Source organism: Haliotis rufescens, unplaced genomic scaffold (genome assembly GCF_023055435.1).
Source record: "Haliotis rufescens isolate VD_foot unplaced genomic scaffold, xgHalRufe1.0.p SCAF_68, whole genome shotgun sequence".
Lineage (NCBI taxonomy): Eukaryota > Metazoa > Mollusca > Gastropoda > Lepetellida > Haliotidae > Haliotis > Haliotis rufescens.
The window spans coordinates 663,279-689,842 of NW_025964359.1; the positions used below are offsets into that span (position 1 = coordinate 663,279).

A 26,564-nucleotide genomic window follows, 5' to 3' on the forward strand; every position below is an offset into this window, starting at 1 on the left:
TTTCTTTCTGATGAACAATAATCTGTCATAAGCTTCATGATAGGGGTCGTCACGCCAGTGTGTTGTTGATAGTGGCTAAGATGTGGATTATTGTAATTGCATGGAACTGCTACATACAGCCTTGTCCTTTTGAAGTGGGAATTTCAGGTCAGAATAGGTGTTTGTTATAAGCACCAACGGAAATGGTAGAAGTCAGGCTCTGTGATTTGACTGACATCACTGTACCAGGATGGTGAGAATCAGTGCTCATGCTTTCAGTCACTGGTTTGCCCGGTTGAGAGTCGACTTACCCTGTGAACATTTGGCTTACAATAGGTCTTAAGCAACCCATAAAAGGCAGCTATGCTTGTCGTAAGAAGCGACTAACGGGATCGGGTGGGGAGGCTCGCTGCCTTTTTTCATGCATGTCATCGTATCCCAATTGCGTGAATCAATGCTCATGATGTCAATCAATGGATTGTCTGATCCAGATTCGATTATTTACAGAACGCCGTCATATAGCTGCAATATTGTTGAGTGCGGTGTCAAACAACGAACAAACAAACATATCATCAAATCAGAGTCAACTATTTACGGTCCTCTGTGATATAGGTGGAATAACGCTGACAGCATTTAAGCCAACGTTCACTGACTCATTAATCCTCATGGAGCAGCTTTAAAAACATAATGGAGATTAAAAAATAATTCAAGTTCCTCAGAGTTCATTCAACCAAGAATCTTAATGTTTGTTAGCACTACATCCTTCTGTTGCAATGATTCATTAACTAATTGTGGAATTAAAATCTGATACGGACATAAACAAACTTTAATGTTAACGTCAGACAATGAATGTGTTTCACACAATGGTGATCATATATTGACAATCGTGCAAAATCGATACAGTTGAACAGGTCCTCACAGTAGAAGTCTGGAATGCTGTATGTATCCTGATGGTGACTAATCCTTCTGTGTGATCCAAGGCTGTGTTTATGAAGGGTTTAACACACTCATTACAGTAATCTACTTGACAATTCAAGTGCAGTCGGCTTTTGTCAGATGTGCCCCAACCAGGTGGGAACCAACTCGGGGCAGAGGACAGATCATAAGCTTTTATTACCGTAAGCAGATTAAACACACTTTCTTAAAGAATTGAGTCCCTTTTTAGCTGAATTCTCACTTGGTGACAAAAGCATTGTAGTTAGTTTGGAATTATGCTTTGAAGTTTGACCACAGACTATTAGTAACTTTGAATATACGTGTTACAATGTTCAAAATTAGGACTAGAGTCAATTGGTCCTGGTAATAATCCCAATGTTGAAACCTAGAGATTTAGGGCTCCCAGGATTAAAATAATAGAAAACACTAAAGAACCCCTTCCCCTGATTTCTAACACTTCAATTTATTTTGTAAGTATTTGAATTAGGTAATATCTGTGAAAAGATCAAGACAGTTTGGGTATTTCTGAATGTAACATGTTCATTGACCCGTGAAGATCTGGGTAGAATAGGTTTTCAGCAACCCATGCTTGCTGTAAAAGGCGTCTCTGCTTGTCGTAAGAGGCCACTAACGGGATCGGGTGGTCAGGCTCTTTGACTTGGTTTAAGCATGTCATCGATCCCAATTGCGTGGACCGATGCTCATGATATCAACCACTGGATTGTCTGGTCCAGACTCGATTATTTACAGACCGCCGTCAATATAGCTGGAATATTGCTGAGTGCGGCGTTAAACAACAAACAAACAAACAGAATGTTCTTTATCTAGCTTGTCCAGTTGACATTGCCTATCTTGTGGGTGTTGTTATGGCTATAATGAATTCAAAGGTGTATTGTAAGAAGAGATGTTGGGTGGAGCATTGATCGAGAGCACTGTGTGAGGAACGGCAATTTAAGGAGGTGGAGTGTGAGTTACCTGGAACATTACCCTCTCCTAACTTCAGCTGGCTGTTTTTACTCCCATTGTATATTTACACTGATAATGTCAAGGGCTCATCTGTGACCCATTATTGACAACCAACTTATTTGTGACTCTACTTTATTTTCAACCATTCATATCATTTTGTCATTAGATTTGCTTTTAAACAAGTACCCACAACAAGGGGTTAGATAATATATTAAAGCTGTTGAAAGAAAAGAAAAAAAACATTTGACATTTATTGTGTTGGGTGTGACGTGTTGTAAACAGGGTGAAAGTGCTGATGAAAACACTGACAGGTATATGGCTGGGTGTACACATAACTGCTGTTGGTTCAGTTCTATTTCGGGTGAAGCAACACCCGATTACTTATATGGGACCACACCGTATGGTGAAGTAGTCATCCATGGAAAGCCACCACAATGCTTACAATGTCTGACCTATAGTTCTGTTGGTGTATACCACACATGTTCAACCCAGGCGATATGTGGTGACAGAATTTGTCACACCTGCCACAGCAGTCCGAGACGAGGCCGTTACAATCAGGTGGTAATTAGGCTGTTTTTCTTACTTAATTGTCTGTATTGAAGACATACATACATGCTTAATTGCTATCTTGACTGTTGACTTTGTCAATGTAACTTTATCAGACAAGAAGAATGTATGTTTGGAGGACAAATCTTTATGAATGGATGTGATTTAATCTTATCATTTTTTCAAAGATTGTATAAATTGATCTGTTGTTGTTTAAGATTTTCTGCATGACTGAGATTTTCACAACCTAGCGGTACATATCTGTGATTTTTACAATGAATGCAGCAATGAATTCTTTGATGAAGACTTTGAAGTAGCATCTGTTCTGAGTTGGAGGTTACAACAGTGGGGTGAAGTAAGGAAAATATTGAGTAACACTGGATTTATCTATTGTGACTATCTGATAGTTGCCTCAGGAGTTTCGTCAACTACCTTGATCCAAGGAGAAACACCTTAGTGATTTGCTCCCAGCTTTGATTGAGGATTGTAACCTGAAGGCTGGCCCAGTCTTTCTTTTTGAGGAATTTTGAAAAAATAGAAATCAAGATTTTTTAATTCAGGTTGAATTTTCAAATGTTTGTGATAGAGGTGTTATAATTTTAGATCCATGTCTTACTGTGCAGTTGTGAAGATGTTCGTGTGAATATTACTTGATTTTATTGGCAGCTGTTTAGGTTATTTACACCTAAACAAAAAATATGTTACATTTTAGTCACCATCAATTTGAATAATTAGTGTCAGGTTAAGTCCGATCAAATCTGGTATGTATTATAACCAGGCTTGTTCCAGACCACAAGCCTCAGGCAGCAGTGTATAGAAAAGCTCCCCCATTGTTCTTGCGTTGTAATCCAGACCATATACCTGGGGTGCTGCCACACTTAGGTAATTAACAGTTACCTATATCCTGTATTCCCCACCCACAGCTGTGGTACGCCATGATAAGACCTAGATCACACCACCCATGGGCTGGGGGTGGGGCCGGCAGGAAGGATTAAGAGAGTGGACTGAGTGTGTACAAGGGGAGGATGCGGCTTGGGGTGGTTTGTGTGGAAACAGCATGGGATGGCCAGTGTTGATGTTGACTTGATGCTGATGAGGAGGGAAGGAAGGACGAGGAGCTAGCTCCTACTTCTTGATTTGACTTGATGTTCACTGGGACAGTTATTCTTGGAGAATATGTTTTCATTGATTGTGATCATTGATTCACCAATGTGATGTGTTCAGTTTGGATATTTGAAGGATTTGTGACTGCATTTGATTTGATTTACATTGGATTACTATAGCCAAGGTATGTTTGTGTTTTAAAGTACTGATTCTTGCTAGGTTCTTTAGACTTGGATATAGCATGATGGTCATAAGTGTATGTAAATGGGATAAGGGATAAATAGTCATTTCAACTTTATATGCCAAAATAGACACAATTTATGGATAACAACTTCTTTAATACTGTAAAGGCAATGTTTCAGTATAAATCTTTATACCGTTGTCTTGTCTACACCAAAACGTTGCCTTTACAGTATTAAAGAAGTTGTAATCCATAAATTGTGTCTACTTTGTCATCCGTCAACTTCTAAGTAATGCCTATCAAACAATTAAACTTTATATGCATACAGTAAACTATGTTTATAAATTATAATGATCACACTTATAACAAACTGACCTATATAACAAACTTATATTTTAGTCGTGGCCATTTGTTGTATATATGCAGTATTTATGCTTATAACGAACTACGATTAGTGGTCTGTTTAAGTTCGTTTATTACCGTAGTTTACTGTATGGGGCGTTCTGTCAATATTTTCAGAATTTTGTTGATGTCATGTAGTGTTGAAAATGTAACATGGCCTCCTACCCTGATTTCATGACATACTAGACTTGGCCACAAATGTAGGTACTCTGAAAATAAACCTGTCAAGTGGCCATGTGTGTTGATACACAGAGTGAATGGTCCTCCACAACGTTGGAATTATACCAGCCCCAGCACTCTTTCAATATCAAGTCTTTACATACCCTTTACCATTAACCTGGCCATATGTCTTACCTGTAACAACCTACCCCACCTGTGATCTGTAGGCAATCCATATCACCAGGTAACATACTCATCTAAGGACAGGCAAGTCAACATGGGGAAATACATCCGATGTTGTTTTTAGTTAATGTTGCTGGTCGAACTCACCAGAGTAATTTCCCCTGGAGATTTTCAGAAATCTTTTTATCCTGTTAACTGATGATTTTATTGAGAGAGGTTGGATTGTTGCAGCTTGCCTTGGTTTTATATGCCTTCTGTGTATTCCAGCAACATTGTCATGTTAATGTGAAGGCAGATTTATCTTAAGAACAAGTCAGGCAATGTTCCCAGGCAACAATAGGCCTGGGGAAAATGAGCTAATAATTCAATCACAGCAGCAAGTGTATGATAATTGTGTATTGCATCATTGTGTAATCTATAGATCCCACTTTAATAGATACTCATTTTTAATGAATTATCCATGATCAGAAGTTATGAATCAATAGTCAATTGTTTGAAATTCCAGAAGTTGACATGGAGTGTGGCATGTCAGGGAGCTTGAAGTGAAGGTCGATCTACACGCTTCTAGTTAGTATTACATGAACTCTCCTCTCAGGTTTCAAAACAAGCTTACAAATCCTTCCTGCACTCGAGCAGGTGAGCTGCAGTTGTAGTTTTTCCCAGGGTAACTGTGTGATGTGTGACGCAGTTGGGATTGGGATTCCTCAATTCTCAGCTCCCTGTCTCTGTTTAGTTTTAATTATTGTGTCATGAAAGAGACTCTAGGTTTCAATAGATGTTTCGTTTAGACAATTTGCCAAAGGTTGAGTCCATACCAGATATTTTAACCTTTAATTCATGTCTTATTCATTTGAATTATGGAACCTGAGTTGAAAATCTGTCTTGATTTCTTCCTTTAAGTGTTTCTTTGGGACTGTAGTGCAGAGAGAATGTCATCTTTTCTTTGATGATAATAACTTTCATTCCACTGGTAGAAATCATGCCTTTGAAATGCGCTTGAACAATAGAAGCATCTTTTCCCAATAAAAAACAGAATTAATCTTCATTCAGTCACATATGTCAAAACATCATCTCTTTCAAAACTCGTGAATCTTGCTTGAATTCGATATTAAAAAATCTTCAAAAGTCGGGTTGCTTCATCTGCCCTGAGCGCATGCAGGGTTAGGTAATTGAAATGTTGCGGAGGTTTATAAGCTTGTTGGCTTTCCACTTGAGCTTGCTTGTAAATGATTGCACCCAAGTCAACATCCACGTTTGGACTTCAAGTGAAGCACCACCAGTCAACCTCAAATTATCCCTTATGCAGGAAACATGGCGTGTTTGAGGATCATCCTCGCACCATTTTGCAGCAACAGTTAGAAAATAGACCAATATTTTGAAAAGCAAACCACATTGCCCTGTTGAATGAATCCTCAGGTCAAGTTCCGATGCCGACTCCTTCATCAAGAGACCTTTGTGATCGGAGCTTGCTCCAACAAATTTCAATATTTTTATTATTGAATTTACTTTGCACTGACAGGACTTTACCATCCCCTTAGGGTAGAGAGTAATCAGATCAAAGCTGCTCATAGCTTTCCTATAGGGAAAAGAATTGTAAATCCCTATATTGATGTCTGCTGGTCCAAAATTTCATCTACTTTATTGTTTAAAATTACAAATTACAAACCATTACTCCACAAGTTCACCACTCTTATAAATTGTAATTTACTTCCACTACCCCGCCCTTAGTCCTGCACCATGACTGTTGAATGATTTATTTTTCCATAAAATAAATATAATCTAGAAACGCATACAAAAGCAAGTCTAGCCAGCTCTAGCTAGCTCTATTCCACATCAGCATAGGGAAGATTTTTATTTTATTTTTAGAGTCAAGAAGGATATTGTGTAATATAAGATTTCAGAGACTAAATGTTAGTCTACCCTGCCCTGTGCCACTGAACCAACAAAATACGAAGATTATCATCAACCCTTCTCTGCCAGTAACACACTGCGGCTCCACCCCAACAAAAACGACAAAGCCCATTTCAAAACAGTAGATCACCCCTACCACTGGAGTAATAAATAGTCTCAGAAATGAAAATATTATAAGTACAACAATGGTTAAGTTGTCTTTTTTTATTACTTATCGCTCCAGACCAATACGACTGTTATCTAATGGTGATGCTTGCTGCAAAACTCGAAATTATTTTCATAGAAATTAGAATAGGTTTGACAAAGGATTATAACACTTGTCTATAAAATAAAAAGGCTCAATGAAAATGTCTTCAGTTTTCCGAATCTGAAACAGTCTAGACTTGCCATACGATTCATTGACATGCAAGGGATATATCAATAGTCTGTTACCGGCTCTGTATATCAGACTACCCTATTCAACCAGCTAGCTCTATCTTCACCCTCACTGCCACGTACGTGATCACATCTCCGCGTTCACTCAGCACCCCATTCTTACTTAGCTTCCCACTGGTGGAGTTCAAGTGACATCATTACCCAGGAAACCCCACACTGGTCATAATTGGGACATTAACGGCTCTAATTGCTTTTGTCCAAGCAGTCTGTTGCTCTACGAATATGGATTAAGTGAAAAATGTAATAAGGTATCTGAACATTTTCTAACTTGACGCATCAATATTTGATTTTCTTCACATTCAGATGCACATAACAATGATAATGAGCTTCTTGAAGACATGGGATTCCTCCAAACTTGTGCACAATGTCCCGTGGAGTATTGAGTATTATTCACGCTCACAGTGTTATCAGCAAGTAATGAACAGGCAGATATTCAGTTAATGAAAACTTCTTTGCAAGCAATTAGCACTGCCATGATTATTGTAAAATTTAAGGTTTTGGTGCTTAAATAGAATTACGTGGTTTACCAGAAATGAGGAGATCCATCAGATAATTGGAAACGCAAATTTTGATTGATGCATTATTCATAATAATTACCATAAAAACAAAACCAAGATTACAAGATGAAAAAGAATGGCCATCTTTGAAATGAAAGAACATTTTCTTGCATTTTTGTTCTCAAATCATGATTAATCTAAAGCCAATATTGAAGTGCTCCTCTGGTAGATTGCAATCTGCTGTTTACCTATGGCAGTGTTAAGTGATAGGGAAAAGGAAGCCAGCAAGCTGTTATCTGAGGGAATCTGATCCTTGGTGTTACCTCATGCTTGCCTCTTACTATATTCCTGAACCCATCTACCTGACATCTCTCCAGATGGTTCCTCCAGGAGCTGTGTTGCTATGGCGATGAGGTATAGCCTTGTAATCAAATTGATCCAATTATGATACTAGGGATATTTCAATTCAAAAGGTGACTAACTTAGTTGACATAATGAAATTAATGGATTTTCATTATAGATAGACGGGTATGTCAAATTGGTTGCAGACCTTTATGTATGTTATCATCTCTTTATGAAGAAAGGATGAGGTGAGGTGAAATGGGATTTAATGTCACGTTGAAGATTATTGCACTTATTGTTGTGTATATAATGTAACAAGTTTTGCAAATATGGGATGTTCTTCGCAATGAATATCTTATCTTATGGCATTTGTACGAGTCCATACTAAAGCCTGTTTTTGTGCCACCAGCTTATATACCATGCCACAGTTTAACATGGATACTCCACTCAGACACAGTATGCTGACTCCGAGCTGACTAGTCCTTGTTTTAGCCCCTTAATGCCAACTGCAAGGCAGGATAACGAGAATAATCCTTTTATGTCTTTTGGTATGATGCTTCCGGGGATCGAACTTGGACCTTCCGTTCTCCAGACAGATCTTATAAGATTAAGGTACAATGGTGATCAGTATGATGTGTCAATAACAAAAACAAAAAGGTTTCTGCTCCAAGTGAATGATTCACATTCATGAGCTTGCTAGTTTGGATTGTAAGTAAACAGAAGTCAGCATATATTTTAGGTCAATTTTTGCACATGTTTTTGAAGTGTCAAAAGTGTGTCCCAGTATTTAGGCTGGTTGAATGTGAAACCTCCCCTCTGTTGAAGGCGCGTGGCAGGCCAGTCAACATGAAATTTGACACCATCCCTGTACTATCAATCATCCACACTCTGCAAAACATAATGTAACACAATGCTGTCTCAAATTATTTCAATATGCCTGGCACACACGATCTGTGACTTTTTCCTCTGTCCCAGAAGAAGCCAATGAACCCGTCCAAGAAGCATTGATACCATCTCGGGTTTACACTTCATTGCCCAATGACAGACCTTCTAACTTTTAGCTTCATTCGGTGGGCGTTAATACGCCCAGTTTCAGAGAAAAATATTGTTGTTTTGCAGTTTTTGCATGCACAGATGGTTTGAAGTTGAAAGTCGTGCATTTTATTTTTACTTGCACGAGCAGTGTGTTCGCGGTGAGCGGTGTGAGCATGTGAGTCATGGTGTATATTTAGTATGGAGGTGCTCATTTTCAGGGGTTCCTGTACACCAGTGTATCTTGTGGAGAGACACACAGCACAGCACCCTTGTCATGAAGTCTGTTTCAGCAGGCGTCTCATGCTCACTCTTCTCAGTGTGTTTGACACAGCCATTTATGTAGGTTGACACTGAAACCTTGACGTCATATACTTCATGTTAAGCTCTGGTTGCAAACGGAATTTGGACTCTCAAAAGTGTGTTATGTTGTGTCAATTTGACATATTGCTGGCATGTTTGTCAAAGAACTTTCCATCAGATGGGAAATTGCGCTGTAATATTTCTGTTCCAGGAATGAATTTCTGTTGATGTTTCTTAAGCATGAATTTATATTCTGATCTTTATTCTTGCAGCGTTGGCGGGTCAAAAGTTGGAGACCGAAAGCAGTCCGTGGGATCTCCACTTGAGTCACCGCGGAGTTCCAAACTTGTCAATCAGGGGAGTATCAGCTGTAGCCGAATCCAAAGACAACGTTCCTTTAAGAGTTCTAACGATGACGTGATCAAGCGTTCTCGGACTCAGTCCGTGTCGTATGAACTGTCTCAGGACCTGCATGACAAGCAGGTTGAAATGCTAGAGCGAAAATACGGAGGTTCCATCAGATCCCGTCGAGCAGCCAAGACAATTCAGAGAGCTTTCAGACAGTATTGCATGACCAAGAACTTCCAGAAACTGAGACATTCTGTTGGAGAACGAAGACTATCAAAGCGTTTGTCTGAACTAGGACGCAGCAACACAATCTGGACCGATCGTTTCATCACCGATGGGAAGTTTGAAGCTTCAGATGTAATTTCTGAGAGTTCTTTTGGAAGTGATGTCAGAAAGATGGTTGCAGAATTTGAATCTGGACGTGACCACAAACTTTATCACCAAATGTCATTTGACCATGGAGTCAAAGTGGATTCTCAAAAGGCACGGTTTGGTAGACGTGGAAAGAAATTGGAAAGATCAGTTGAGATAGATATAACGGACATTCCATGTGAGAAGGAGAAGAAAGGCAAGCCAGGGGCGGCCCTAATCGAAGAAACAAATAACAATCGTAATTCCTACCCGGAAATGAATGACAGTAGTGCCAGTGACTCTCCACAACCGACACCTTTAGAAAGTGCTGTAGATCCTCATAGCTTGGACTTCGAGACCTTACTGGAAAGCAAAGAGACTGACATTCTCACAGATAGTTTTCATAGTGATAGTATACATAGTGAAAGTAGCCAGGAGGCGAGCACACTGACGTTAAGTCATCGCCCATCCGCATCATCGCTTGGCTCTGACTTCAGTGTCAATACAACTGCTGATAGTGCTCGAGGTTCATCAGCATCGTTTGACAGTTTCCGCAACCTGAACTCGGAGTCATGTGAAAATGTCTCAGTGGCTAGTGATGTGCAAATTAAGGTGGACTTGGCCTCTCCAGAGGACACGAGACTCATTGAACAAAATCAAACATCATCGCCAAACGATGGCGTGAAATACTACATGAACTCACAGGTGAAACTCCGATCTCGAAAACCTGGCGAGGAGAAGGTGAAGCCAGCACCCCCTGTTCGTGCCCCGGATACATCTCCGATCTGGAAAAGAAAGGGGAATGGGGGGACAGTCAATGGTAATATTGCCCCAGTGAATGCTGTAAAAGCTGAAGCGAAACGAATGAGCAATATTTCCGAAACAAGTGAACCTGATAGTATTGACGGTCAGTGCTCCAGCTCCCCAAGTTCCGAGAACATCAGTACAGAGAACATAAGTATTTCTAGTGAGAACAGCATTAGTTATCAGAGGAGACTACGGTTAAGTGTCACACCCGACCAACAGACGATGCCAAGAACCAATGACAAGCAACGCAAGAGGGCATACCGAATTGGACTCAACCTCTTCAACAAGTAAGTACCTGTTACATATTGGGGAGCAGTTGCCTCATCCACAAAAAAGATCTTAGCCCTTCAGCTATCTTAACTCCACGTATGCTCCAATAGTTGTGTCACTGAAATGAGGGACATATACCGTTCCTTTAACCAGGGCCCTGTGAAGATCCGGGTTAGAATGGTCTTTGGCAACTCATGCTTGTCGTAAAACTCGCTGGCATGGTTGATGCATGTCCTCGTATCCCAATTGCGTAGATCGATGCTCATGATGTCGATCACTGGATTGTCTGGTCAGGACTCGATTATTTACAGGCTGATGTCATACAGCTGAAATATTGCTGAGTAAAGTGTTAAGAACATACATACATACATACATACATACATACATACATACATACATACATCCGTGCTCTGTTTCATAGTCTGATCTTAGCATTATTAGGACTAAATGTGTTGGTATTACACTAGTCTTTTTGCCGAGATGGTTTTATGGGACAACCCAGGATGCCTTCAAATAAGGTGATCCATGAAGATCCGCAGTAGAATAGGTCTTCAGCAACCCATGCTTGTCGTAAGAGGCGACTAACGGGATCAGGTGGTCAGGCTCACTGACTTGGTTGATGCATGTCATCGTATCCCAACTGCGTGGATTGATGCTTGTGATGTCGATCAATGGATTGTCTGGTCCAGACTCGATTATTTACAGATCGCAGCATATAGCTGGACTATTGCTACGTGCAGCGTTAAAAAAAAATAATCAAAAATCAAAATAAGGCTAAGGAGTTCATGCTTCAAAGCTAGGGAGTATTTTAAACATGGAATAGAATCTGCTTTTGGCAGAGATTTCTTAAGAATATTGAAAGGGTTTTGTCATTTATTTTTTCATATCGTAGTGTAGATGTTGGAAGTGGGAACATACTCTGTTTCTAATCTACTTGCTGTTCCTTGAAGACGATGCAGTACCTGAACAGCTCAACACTCATCAATATTCCATGGAGGAATGTCCTACTGTGTTTGCTCTACATGCAAGATTTATTTGTACCTCCCCAAATCAATATAGTTAGTCACCCTGTATGACGATTCATTCACAAAGTTATGAGCTTAAGCTGCACAAATCTGTTTGATGAAGTGAATGGCTGTTTGTCCGAGTCTCTTTATCAGAATAATTTAGCTTGGTAAAAAAGCAAAACAAGGAAACTTATGGCCTTCTTCTGAATCATGTTTGTTATGGTTATCGCTTTATAGTTCCTTTGAAATCCAAGTCCGACTGTCCATGGAAATAGCATCAGTGCCATGTACAGGCAGACAGTGGAAGGGGACCCTGATTTCAATCACAACAACAACAATGTAAAGAGAAGCATGGATATCTTTACATTTTCATTTTCAAAAAAATCTTGCAAAGAGAAAAAATTATAATCATCTGACAAGTCGGATGTGTCATACCTTTGACCTCGTCTTACTCTTTGCATGTTTTTTTTTCAATCCTTGGATACGACCAGTGTATGTTCCATTCATTTATACCAGCAGCTAAGAAACTAGCTATAGAGGAAGATTGTGCATGATTTTTTCTAACCTAGTAACCTAGTATGATTTATAGGAGTGAGTGAGTTGGGTTTAATGCCGCTTTTAACAGTATTCCAGTTATATCACGGCATGTCAGCTTAATGTGGGAGGAAAGCCCGAAGTGATACAGGTCTCAGACGTTTACCACTTCAGTGAAACCCACGAGCACGGGTATGGTGCTGACAAACCTTGAAACATAATCGGGGCGAACCGGGAATCGAACCCACAATCATAGGTTTCTGGCATGTCCAAGGGACGCAACTCTTCAGTGCGAATCGCTGCCCCCTGATTAATAGGAAGCAGCCTTGAAACTAACAGTTTTAGCCCACTAGCCCTTATAATGATAACATAAAGCAAAACAGTTAAGGGCAAATTTCTACTAGTCCTTATGATACTAAGTTATTGGACAATTTGGCAAGGACTAGTGCCAATTTCAAACACTGGGAAGATGTCTACAAAAAGTCTTACATCCCTACTGGGTTATTTTGAGATTAAGGATTTTCAGTGTTCTAAATTAATTTGTCATTGCCTATTATAAGGATCAAGGTCCAAGATTAAAGCAGTGCAAATACTACAGCAGCAAGCTCCTAAACCCCACAATTCTAACAATGGTTATAAAAGAGCTCTTTCGATTTTGGGACAAGCTAGGATGTAGATAAGACATATTTGTGAGAAAGTGACATGGGCCTTTAAATGAGTTGGTTAAAAAACAAATGAGCACCCAAATGACAGAGTTTCCTGCAGAACGCCATGCATCACTCATAACATGACAGATGTAAGACTCCGAGTGTGGAACAAACATGTTTCCCCTTATCTGTTGGCAGCAATCAGCCATCTTGTTTTCTGGGCTCATCGTCAGTGTTTCAGTTGTGTCATGTCTGGTAGTGACACAGCATCTTTCAATACCTTGGTGTTGTTTATTACTGGCTCTCACTGGCCCCGTCAGTAATGATCACCTCGTACATGTTTCCTGGTTTGCTAGAAAATGGAGCAAATTATCTCGTTTGAGACGCCATCATTCTTGATCAAAGGGAAAATGTGCTCCCAAAATTTGTTGTATTCTTTCACTGTCATTCACTTCAATAACTCAATCAGTCTCATTTAGGGCCCACGTTAAGATGTTATTTTATGAAAAGGTTTTGTTCTACTTAAATGGATTTTTAGAACATCTGAGAGTTTCAAATAGACATCATGTGTGGCTGGTTGGCAAGATATTTAAGTAAGTACTACAGCTCTTACAGAATGGCCTAGTAATTACCAAACAAGCAGCAATATGGCTTCTGCCATTCAGTTCCTGTTTTGCTCAAATCTGTCAAGATTCATTTATTTTTGTTGGCCTCAGCTGTAAACCCACAGGTCAAAACTTTTTTGCTTTTTGCATCTGCGAAACTGAATGCATTAGGCAGGTGAGGCCAGGTTTAGGTTGGGTAATATTAAACAAATCTCCAACCATAATCTGCATGGTTCATTTCTTTAATTATTTCATCCGTCATCTGGGAAATTATTTAAAGCACACAGATCATCAATGTCTGTGATTGTCTTTTACAAAATATTGAGAAACATATTCTTGAAACCTTAATGAGGCCTCTTAAATTCACCATATGTGTATGGTTAGCCTCAGCTATTACATTTGCTTTTTAAGATTTAGGCTAAGTGTATGTTCTAAATAGGATATGCATGTTGGAAAAGAACTTTCAGATCAATATATTATTAATGGATGGATATGGGATATGTTTACTGGAAAAGATTTGATTTCCTTTTCGGTGAAGACAAAGAACACAGTGTTTTCGTAAAAACAATTGAAAAACACAGGCATGCAGATCTCACTGTACACTATCATTTCATGAGGCAGATTATGTTTCACATGTTATCACTTCAGGATAAACAAAGAAATGCTGTTTTTTGTGTTGAAAATAAGGTTGAAAAGGGGAGATTGAACTAAAACATATTGCAAATGAATATGTGTTTATCAGATGCGGAAAGATTTGAAATGGTTCTTAATCATGTCACGAGGGACAGTCACTTAACGGTAACACCTCGTCACCATCTCTCGATAATATCGCAGCTTCCGGGGATAACATTATAAAACACACAGACTGAGACAATATGGTCTGTCTGTTAGACACCCACAGCTCACAGGCATTAGAACTGGCAGTCATATATTTATCAATTTTTTGGGAGATTTTCTGCTTGGTTGGTCGCACACTAAGAGTGTTCAAGCCAGCGTCAGTGAGGCGGCAGTAGCAGATGAAAGATAGCAGACAAGCGTGTTAGCGATTTTGTAACTGTAACATCAAGAGATTTCCTTTGAACAATGAAGGCAGTTAGCTTTTGCCAAGGCTTTGCTCAGAGTTTATTGTTGGGCCTGGGAGGTTTGCATGGTTTTAGGTTTAATCTGGACATGAGAATTTTGTGTGATTAAACTTTTAAAAAGTATTGAGCACAAGTAGCTGAGTAATAGATTATTGTTTTTCACTGCAGTCAGAATTAATCAAGCTGTATGACAGTGGCCAATATCGAGAGTGGAATATTTTTTTTAAAAAGACAGAAAAAATATACTCTTATTGAAACAGTTTTAATTGAAATGTCTGAAACAAATTCTCCATTTGGAGAAGGTTTGATAGGGCAAATAAATCATGGACTATAATTAACACAGTATCATAGTAAACATAGGTATCGTTCTTTATTCTGGGTTTCAACAGCAGTTGTAAGTTAGTCAGTTACAAGAACATAAGTGAGTATGAATCTATTTAGACACTCAGATGTAGTAGAAATCTCCCAATCTCAAAAAATCAGTTGGGCATGTTTATGATCCTGTCGGTAATGTTCCTGTATAGTGTGGGGGGCACGGGTGGCCCAGTCGTCTAAGGCGCTGCGATTCGCTGTGCAGAGTTGCGTCACTTGGGCACGCCAGAAACCTATGATTGTGGGTTCGAATCTTGGTTCACCCCAATTATGTTTCTAGATTTGTCAGCACCATACCCGTGCTCGTGGGTTTCACCGAAGTGGTAAACATTTGAGACCTGCATCACTTCGGGCTTACCTCCCACATTAAGCTGACATGCATGATATAACTGGAATAATGTTAAAAGCAGCGTTAAACCCAACTCACTCACTCACTCATGTAAAATGTGTGTGTCATGCTTGTGGTTGTGTGTTTTACAATGAGCCGCCACCCTTTGGACTTTTCTCTGACAAGAGTTAAACCCAACTTACTCTCACTCACCCCAAATGTGTCTGAACCTGAAACAGACTGAATGACTGTTTCTGTGTTTGTCCATATTGCTCCAATGCCTGGTTTTAGGGGTCCTCAGACTGTGAGTCTGGAGGGTTTGTTTTACTGATGGGTTATGATGTTGCCGTATTGTTTCAGGAAACCGGACAAAGGGTTGAACTTCCTACTAGACCATGGATTTTTAGAAGGCTCCCCACGAAGTGTGGCAAAGTTCTTCATCCTACGGAAAGGTCTAAGCAAACAAATGATAGGAGAATACCTGGGCAACTTGCAACAACAATTCAACATGGAGGTCCTACAGTGAGTATTGTTCATGTATTATCCGAAAAGAGCAAAACATGTTTGGTACCCTCTGCCAAGACGGCTTTTATAGATGCCTTTGAGCAAAGGTGGCCTATGGTCAAAGGAATTGCACTGTGCTGTGCAGAGATGCATCGCTTGGAGGTACCTGTATCTGCTCATCATGAGTACGAATCCCAGATTGGCAGTGGGTTAATGCAGCACTTAATATTCCAGCTTCCTGGTTCGATCTGATGATGCAATCATAATGTTTTGGGGGGCACGGGTGGCCCAGTCGTCTAAGGCGCCGTGATTGGCTGTGCAGAGTTGCGTCCCTTGGGCACGCCAGAAACCTATGATTGTGGGTTCGAATCCTGGTTCGCCCCGATTATGTTTCTAGGTTTGTCAGCACCATACCGGTGCTCGTGGGTTTCACGAAGTGGTAAACGTCTGAGACCTGCATCACTTCGGGCTTTCCTCCCACATTAAGCTGACATGCCGCGATATAACTGGAATACTGTTAAAAGCAGCGTTAAACCCAACTCACTCACTCACTCACTCATAATGTTTTATTCTGAGGTATATAGACTAAAGTAATTCTGAACATGTGACTGCAGCAGAGACTGTTTCAAATGATCTGAGTAACAATTATACAGGGGGCATCAGTGACAAGCTACATGTGGTTCCAAAGTGTCCTTTGCATGTGAGAAGGCGATAAAATAATAACGATCATTTAATGACTGATCGAGTTCAGCAAAGATGACAAATACTTCATGATGCCAGTCTCAAGTATCCACAAGTTGTCTTGTAGCTGTAATTATCCCAAGGGCTGGTTCCAGGGCATTTGTCACTTCTTGGCCACCTAGTGGGACTCATGCCATTGGTGAGAAGACTGCCTCGTACTTGTGCGTGGATTTATCCAGTTAGGCCTTTTTTGCCTTGTCCATTTTGAATTGATCAATATTTTAGAAGTTATGGCATCAAGCCTTCTAAAGTATCACATTAGGAAATCCAGCCATTAGTCCACCAAGACCCCTATTCTTCACTTTGGGGATCAGCACAAAGTGTTATTGGAATTGCTCTTGCAAATTTTCCTTAAGGTCTTTGACTACATCTTTTTATTTTGGGCAAATTAATGATAAAGTCGTGCTGGGCTTTAAGACCACGGAGAAGTGGGTAAAGATGCTAAGCTGGCGTGGGGGATCCCAAGAAACCATGGAGGCGCACGACAGACGCCATCAATAGTGCTAATGATAAAATAGGACCATGATGGCTCACTCTCTCAAAATCACTCCAGAGTCAAAATAATTCACTCGGAGTTTGCATGTCTCTTAAAAATGGTTGATAATTGCAATGCAAGATGCCATGAAATATTCACAAGGACCCTTGACCAGACAATGTCCATTCCAATGTTGACTGTTGGGAGGTGAACAAAAGCTCCCGGGATGATTTGGGTGATCTGTCGTGGATGTGCGGATGCATGCAGAGAACAGATGGCATCATCTCAGGAGACAAGAGGGCAACACCCTTACTCTCACCCCCTAAATCAGTGGAGGAATTTCACTTGATGATAATTGTTCTCCCATTCCTTCAAGTCCTGGATCAATGACCGAGCACAAGATTATATCTAAATGCTTGTTTCAATGGTCATTGTTTGAGAACAGATGGTGCTGGCTGTTTAAAGATTAATATTTCATATTTGGGGCGTCATGATTAGGAATAATAACCTGTTAGTGGGAGATGATAGGGTGGAGTAGCCATTCTTGAACATGGATCATTGGCTCAGTCACTCCAAGCACATGTCGCTCATCTTTCAAAAATGACTCAACAGTCTAACAATTTTTAAAATATCGGTCAGATTCTTTGTAATTTCATTTTAAATCTATAAGGGTTAGTGAGTATTGTTTTACGACTCTTTTAGAAATATTCCAGCAATATTACAACAGGGGACACCAGATATTGGCTTCACACATTGTACCAATGTCGGGAATCGAACCCAGGTCTTTGGTGTGATGAGCGAACGCTTTAACCACTAGGCTACCCAACCACCCCTTTTAATCTATTAAATATAATCGAGAAAAAAACATAACAAATCATAAGAAAACTCTGCTAAAGAGTCCATTGTACTGACTGTATCATAAACATCTGTTTACGAATCACCAACAACAAAAAAATGGCGAGCATATCCTGCCCTGCATTTAAACCTTCTCTTTACATATCCTGATCATGACATTCTTGATGGATTTTTGCAATGTAAAAATCTCAGTCAACATGTCATGTTGATGAGTGTTTTGTAAAGTTCAGCATTGTTTGGCCCCGAGAGTGTATTCTGGAACAGTACATACTGCTGAAACCAGGCCACATTCTCCAAGAGCCAGGGAGGGGTTGTTATGTGGTTGTTATGTGGTTGTAAGTAAGGGGTTGGCTTGTCCTGGTCCTGCACAGCTTGCACACATTTTCCTTCACACTTGAATGTCGCTGCATGCAAATACTACACTTGTAGAGTGACAGCTTGTTCGTCTTGCATTAGAGAACGACCTTTCCCTCACTGAATTTAGCCTGTAGTGGGAACACAGCCTCTGAATGTGACATTAGTTCGTGTTCAGGGTCATCTCGTTCATATTGATTTACTCCCCATATTTTGATTATTCTGAAAAAAACCTTGTTCTGTTGTTATATGGAGACCCACCTATTTTATTGATTGTTCTGGGGGCAAGAAAGGCCCAGTTGTCTATGGTGGCGGAATTTGCTGTGCAGAGTTGCGTTCCTTGGGCATGTCAGAAAATTATGATGATTATGATCATGGGTTGAATCCCGGTTCACCACGATTATGTTTCTTGGTTTGTCAGCATCATACCCGTGTTTTGGCCAAAACGGTAAATGTCTGAGACCTGCATCACTTACTGCTTTCCTCCCACATTAAGCTGACATGCAGCGATATAACTTGAATACTGTTCAAAGCGGCGATAAACCCAACACACTCACTCACAACAAGGCTATGCTTCATGTCCTTTTGAATAGGCTACATGTGCTGCCTCCTTTAGTGAGTGAGTGACTCTTCGAATTATTTCTCTGTCAAACACGGCTTTGTAAACCTTTGAATGTCTCATAACACACACATCGATTCCATGTGGGATGAATTCAGGTCTACTTTGACCTGAATATGAATTCATAACTTGAGAAAACACTGATAAAATCATGACAAGCTGGATTGATAGATTGGGAAGCTCGTTCCACGTGGGCGGCATTCCGAACAATATTCTTTACAAAGTGGATATTTGTTCTTGGACTATGGGCTATTGTTGAAACATGTATAAATGTGGAGGCAGTACCTACATAAACAGTCAGATACACCTACAGCCGATGTATTCATCCTGTAGGCTGAGTGGGCTGATTGTGTGGTCATTGGTAACATATGGAAAACGGAATAGCTTGACCTCATTCATCAGTGGTAATGTTATGGTATATTATGTTGACATTTGTGGCTTTTTGTATATATCTAATTGTTTTTATTGGCAAGGGTGGTCTCGTTGTCAAAGACACAAACATTCACTTTGTCCTGATCCATGACTGTGGAATATATATATTTTATGAAATCCAACCTAGATTTATATTATATAAAAGCAAGTCTAGCCTGCTCTGTGAATTCCACATTTGTCCAAATTATGATCCTTGCTTTGTCAGCACTGTACCAGACGTTTTACCAATATGGTAACTGTCTGTGACCTTACATCACTTCAAGCATTCCTCCTACATTAGACCCGTGAAGATCCAGGGTAGAATAGGTCTTCAGCAACCCATGCTTGCCGTAAAAGGTGACTGTGCTTGTCGAAAAAGGCAACTAACAGGATGCATGTCATCGGTCCCAATTGAGTGGATCGATGCTCATGAGGTCAATCACTGGATTGTCTTATTCACAGACAGCCACCATATAGCTGTAATATTGCCGAGTGCGACGTTAAACAACAAACAAAGAAGCAAATCCTACATTAATTTAGACTGCCTCTGCCTGATTTGAGTTGATATGCTGTGATATACTGTTAACTGAAATATTTCAAAAAGAGGTACCCAATCCCACCCACTCATTCACTTCTTGGACTTGTAGGAATCTTGCACATGTCATTTGCAGCTATTTCAGATGAATATAGAAACCTTCAAATATTCCGAGTGCAAAAACTGATGTCATAACCACAAGGCACTTAAACACAGAACTCTTTACTTTACAACCGCTTGGTAGAAATGGCTTGTGTATTTGCCAGCAGCATGGGGGAGTAGTGGGTCCGGAACATGGTCAGTCAACATGGACCAGGTGTGAATGTATCTAGCAGGCCATGAAGCGCAAGCTATCACAGCACCGACACAAGACCTCAACCAGCCCCAAAACACATCACCCCTATGTGGTCTTGTGCACCTACATGGACTCCCTTCTCCGGCTTTGTTTGTGTTCGTGCGTGGGCCATTTTGTGCCCTATTCTTCATGACGATAGTTGTCAGGTGTTGGCCTGGAGGAACATTTTGGTCATGTGCAGCCTGGTAAAGGCCACGATGGAGGATGGTTGAAGAATGTAGCAAGATGGTGCAAGACAGGAACATCTACAAATCTTAATTAGCCGAGTTTGGAATCCATTGTTAATTTCATTGTTAGTGCAGGTCTGATGTTCTTGTATCAGGATTGTTCTGGTAATTTAATATTTTAGTTGGAGGCACGGGTGGCCCAGTCGTCTAAGGCGCCGCGATTTGCTGTGCAGAGTTGCATCACTTGGGCACGCCAGAAACCTATGATTGTGGGTTCGAATCCCGGTTCGCCCCAATTATGTTTCTAGGTTTGTCAGCACCATACCCGTGCTCGTGGGTTTCACCGAAGTGGTAAACGTCTGAGACCTGCATCACTTCGGGCTTTCCTCCCACATTAAGCTGACATGCCGTGATATAACTGGAATAATGTTAAAAGCAGCGTTAAACCCAACTCACTCACTCACTAATATTTTAGTTTGTGCAACAACAACAGTACTCGATCACTATTCGATCCGGGGTAGAATAGGTCTTCAGCAACCCATGCTTGCTGTAAAAGGCGACTATGCTTGTCGTAAGAGGCGACTAACGGGATCAGGTGGTCAAGCTCGCTCACTTGGTTGAAGCAATCACTGGATTGTCTGGTCCATATTTGATTATTTACAGACTGCCGTCATATAGCTTGAATACTGCTGAGTGCGGCGTAAAACAACAAACAAACAAACAAACTAAAAATATTCATTAATTCTTGTCATTGAGTCATGTTGATACTGGTAGAGTAGATTTTAATTCTGTCCATTATTTGAATGTCAAGAGACCAGATAGCAAGGAAGAGGTGAAGGGAACTGTGCCAATCTGGTCACCTAGTTACTCAGAGAGCAGAGAATGACATGATTATCAGGAATCTTTAATGAACCTATTTCAAGAGCTAGCCTCTTGGAAAAATATCAAAGTATGGCCTTGTCATTCATAGGAATATAACTGCAGATCTTATCCAACATAACCTGTGTTATTTGATACACCATAACATCTTTGAAAACAGGTGTTAAGAATATTTATTTAAAAAACATCACAAGGTTATTTCCATGGATGAAGGATCAGGCTAGGACATCTCGTGTTGGAAGATTCAGATTCAGAGATAGCAATAACTCACCTTCACAGGCAGATGAGAGAACTTCATCAGGTAGAAAAAAGTAACTGTATATATAAATGAAAGCAAAATCATGACTCACGGGTAAAAAACGGTTAAATCAGTATTAGGTACTGCCAGGGCAGTGGTAGTTATCTGAGTTTTGAGGTCTGTGTTTGGTGCAGTGGATGATAACAGCTTCCTACCGGGTCCGGTTCCCAGCACCTGGGATGCTGCAGCTCATTTCAAAGTATAGATCCAGATATAACAGTGGGATGCACTCCGAAATTGCCTTTTTATATGAAAATTAATCACACCTACATCTTGTGACGCAAGTAGCTGGGGAAAGAGCAACATCAATCATGTTTCATAGCAGTCAAATGTTATTTTTCTTTTGGTGTTCTGAAGAGATATCACAGATGGAAATAGTTCTTGTTTTTTTTGTGTCTTTTTCAAAGTTATCATGAATGTAGTGTGAAAGGAAAGGATACTCGTCAGTGTATGTTACGTCAGCTTAGTAGAAGTTCACTCATTAAATAGTGTATTGTGAATCTGTTACACTGGGGAAATCACATTATCAGTGAAAGCCAAAGTGATAATGTTTTTTTTATTTAAGAAACATGTATTTATTGCCTTTGTTAAGGATGTGAGATTAATGATACTGACGCTGAGTAGCCAGGTGATTTGGGAGAAAGTCAGAAAGGTGAGATGTTGTTGGAATGGTTTTGCGTGGCCCTTGACAGCTTGGCAAACAATCCTGGAAATGGATGCTGTAATCTTCCATTGTGTTGCAGCCAATATTTTGCTGCTGAAGTGTATAGGTGAAACCATAGCAACTATCAATATTATAACTGCTGTTTCGTACACTTGACGTGGAAAAGGTGCCTCTCAATTTCGACCAATTATTTCAATGGTTTGTCAAAATTGACCAACTTATCGGAGATTTTTGCTATCTCAGGCCCAGTGTTGTGCTTGAGGTCTGCTTGGCAGCGTCTTGCCGTGTGTGTGGTTAAGATTGGATGGAAATGGTGAATATTTGCTGAAATAATATCTCTGATAGCATTATTTACCCAGTCAATACGAGGGCTGAGATTGTCGTGGAGGGAGAGACTTTAGTTACTGTGACAATCGTAGGCGATTAATGATGGCCATTGGTGGAAAAATATGACAGTCTGATGGATCCATAAAATGAACATTTTGACAGGTGGTGATATGGCAGAAAACACTGTCATTGCTTCATGTCAGTCATTAATGTGGATTTGAAAAGTCTAATTCCTCATGTTTGATATCGCAGATTCTAAATCTGGACTCTAACTTTATTATGCAATTGTGTAAGTAGTCTATGCTACCGGTAGGGCAGGCCATGCTTACCCTTTTTTCGCAAACACCTGGGTTCCTCGCGAATGTTAAGTGATCCATTCATATAATTTTCACTTCTTATGCCTTTAGGGCCAATAGAATCTGTTTGACAGATAATAGACTAACATATAGTCTCTGAAATGAACATATCGTACAGAAAAAAACAGTTGTTCAGTTATCTTAATAAAAATCTAATAAAAAGGGAGCCCAGTGATTCTCTTCATTTTCAGATACTGATACTGCAGTAATCTAGACTTGCCAAACATTATAGACTTGCATGGGCTGTAGTTGATATAAATGTATCAGGGTCTGTAAGACGGACTAGGCAGATAATCGAGACTGATTGTTCTCAGGTGTTAACATTTCATATCAATGAGCGTGTTATTTCCAAATTATGAAAACATCTTTTACTTGTAAACGGGGTGAGGTGTCTTATTGTTGACACGTGGGAGTCAATTTTGAAACCCAAACAAATGTATATAATTGACACAGAGCCAAGAGAAACACAATATCATAACAAAGTGTTCGAGCAAATACACCAGCACACTCTCATGTTGGAGATAACTGTTAGAGGTCTCTGACAAAGATGGGTGAGTGAGGTATATTGGCAATGCGACTGACGCAACAGATCATGCGTGCTGATACTGGACCAGGTTCTTTGGCCAAATGCTAGGTTGTATGACGTAGGACCAGTTGACTGCTCACGTTGTTTGCCATCATAGATACCCTGAAGCTGTTAGCCTCTTATGACGATATTTAGCAGGGCTGCTGGAGTTGGACCACTGATTTTCTGCCTGAATCACGCAAATTGCCTGTTAGTTGTCAATCACATGCATATGACTGCAGGGGCGTCAGTATGATCTGGTATTCATCTTGGTGAATCTGCACAGTGTTTGAAACTTGAAAAATGTATTAAAGCTTTGTTTCATTGTACTCTTTTTTGTTACATGTTCTTTCTTGATTAATTTTGACATCAATTTTGTAAATTGAAAAAATATTGTTTACAAATTTTATGTTATTTTAACATCCACTTCAAATAAAATGATAATTCAGGGCCTGTTCCTCAAAGTGATTTTACGGGTACGTAAGTCAATGCTTAAGTATAGGAGTTATGATCATCTTAGTGCTAAGAGGGTTTTGTGAAACAGAGCCCTAACATAACATGTTTCTGTGCCAACATTTAAGTTAACAATACTGATATTCAGTTCATGAAAAAAAGATATTACAGAGATTCTGGAATTGAAATTTGTTTTCTCAAAAGGCAAAATAATATATTTTCCTTTTCACGTTTTAAACAATTCTGTAGCACTAGAAGTTAAGTGGACAGGTTACAATGTGTGACTTTCTTCACCGATGGTCCTGCAATTGTAATTGTAGTCGTAAAGTAGCGGTATTGATTGCGGGCTCAAGTCGGACGCCGTTCTTGTAAATGAGAACACTGTTCCCGGGACCAAAGTGGGCGATGTTTCACTCATGTCTCATCTACCAGGCTTTGATGTTATTAACTGAGGTCAAACCCATTTCAAAAAATGAAATCACCTCACTGTTGTAGATTTATCACTGAAATATTTCACCTAAAGTGGTTGACCTTTTCTGGCTTGTTATTAAACAATCGCATGTATGGAGTTAAAGATCAATGTCAGTGCAACTGGATTTTGGCTCGTTGGCCTTAATTGTGATGTTAGCTGTTGATTTGTACGTCAACTTTGGATCTAAAGATCAGCGAGGACGTTTGTTACTTTCATAATTCATATGAACAATTAAGTTGATTAGAATCTCAGTGGTGAGTGTGATGTGTCACTATTATTCACTTCCTTGTGAATATCATATACAGCAAGGAAGTAACACTTTCGCTTGAAGTGTTTATATGAAACCAAATCTGATCGACGGAGACAATCGTATTCAACTTATCTTTTGATTGCGACATCAGATGAGGAAATTATTAATTGTCAGTGTGATATTCTATTTATCAAATGTTAAGGTTATGAAAAATGTATGATTATTTTAAAATTATGGTTAAAAGTAGTTTTCTGACCAACTTTTGAAATGGAAGTGTTTATGAATATTATTGTGCTGCATGTGACTATATTAATATTTAAATGAACCTGATCCTAAATTCATTTCAGTATCGTGTATGTGTTTCTTCTATTATTATCTTTGGCAGATCACATGTGTCCCCGAATTATTTCATGGTCAAACATGGCCACCATCTTTGTGTAACTCTAAACCCCCCTAGCAATCATTAATATTCATGAATTCTATGATTTATTAACTCATCCAACAGTCATTTAGTCAGTACCGAAATAATCACCCGCTTGGAAATGCCTGACAACTTGTTAAGACCTTTGATAAAAACCTCATCCCATCTTCGTAATAAGCCCTTTTGCCTCAGTGGGCTTACCGATAGCCCCAGGTTGCACCGTTGTTTGAACTCGTAGCTGGGATATTGGATTCACAATCGGAAATATTGTTTTAGTCTTCTATTCAAGTGGATTATTTTTTTCTCGCAAGAGATGAGGGTTATCCCAACCAATATTACCCTAGATAAAGATTAGAGACAAAGTTGCATCAAGAGACAAATGAAAAAATAATCTAATTTGAGTAGACATTTAGGTCTCCGAGTTGACAGCTTTATGATCGTGTTTTCATATTTTATGTGAAGATGATCTGTAGTTTTTTGCGTTAAACTGACGGGTTTTGAACATCTGACATGAACTATCTGTGTTTTGTTGACAAGCGATTAGGTGGAATTATGATGCACCGAGGGACCTCATGTACGATTACGTTTGGCTCCCAGGTGAAAATTGATCCTTATTCTGACAGAAAGACAATTAAGAAGGCAGATTCAGCCATAATGAACATACACCTACATTATTAATAATGACTAAATGGCATATGAATGGACGTCGTCCTCCGTGGCGTGGCGTGGCGTCTGGTGAAATCAGCAAGCTGACACTGACAACACAAAGCGGTGATATTGTCTTGATTTGGCAGTGACAGTTCCAGCTCGGTCTTTGTCAGAACCACTTCTCTGTTATATTCCAGCGTTCATGTTCTTAATGATTAAATCAATGAGTTATTTTGAAATATTGGATTTGAGCAAGGGTTGTGATTATGGTTTTGATTAACAACCCCCTAAATGTGACAATATTTGGCATTTTGAACATGACTTAAATCATTTGAAAAAAGTTATGTGATTCTTTTGTCGGCCACCGCAGATAATACTCAATGTTTCAAAAAGGAATAATTCACTCAAAGTTTAGAGTTTTATGACACTGAGAAGATCATAGCGTGAGGGCAGATTTAGTGCAATGTAATTGAGAGCTATATTAAAAATCTGTCAGAAATTCTGTGTTAAGGGTTGACAATGACAATTGGGTCTTGGGGACAGTGTGATTCATAGCAGGTGTAATCGAAAGTCTTACTCTGTCCAACAAACATTACAAGATTGGTTCCTGTATAAGAAAGACAGACAGTCTGTATTAGCAAAAATGATTAGCAACTGAACATTTTTTTTAATTCCTCTTTCTTTAATCTCCTTGAAAAAAGTGTAATATCATTAGGGTAGCAGTGGAGGTGTCTTAATCTTAATTAAGCTGGAGTCAGTGTATCATGGTTTTTTTTGAGATTAGGTAATGGTGTAATCAAATTGAAGCGTTGGGAAGTGGTAGGGGCTCCTGCTGGAGTGATTGCTGCCCAACTGGCCAATCTGGGTTGTGGATCCGATCCGATCACT

At 39.7% G+C, this 26,564-nt stretch overlaps 1 protein-coding gene across 18 annotated transcripts in view; it reads left to right on the top strand.

Annotated features, from left to right (window-relative positions):
* The window catches only part of LOC124146118 (IQ motif and SEC7 domain-containing protein 1-like), a 189,897-nt gene that overhangs the window by 126,318 nt on the left and 37,015 nt on the right, over nucleotides 1–26,564 (top strand). For 16 of the 18 annotated variants that reach the window (XR_006862638.2, XM_046516225.2, XM_046516221.2 and 13 more), the window contains exons 2-3: nucleotides 9,249–10,769; nucleotides 15,688–15,849. Coding sequence is in view for 17 of the 18 variants with exons in the window: in XM_046516225.2 (XP_046372181.1) it covers nucleotides 9,249–10,769; nucleotides 15,688–15,849 (1,683 nt within the window). In the remaining variant the exon portion in view is untranslated. Of the gene's footprint in view, nucleotides 1–3,561; nucleotides 3,716–8,899; nucleotides 9,016–9,248; nucleotides 10,770–15,687; nucleotides 15,850–26,564 lie in introns of those variants that run through there. The other 2 variants (XM_046516237.2, XM_046516224.2) reach the window with 2 other exon arrangements.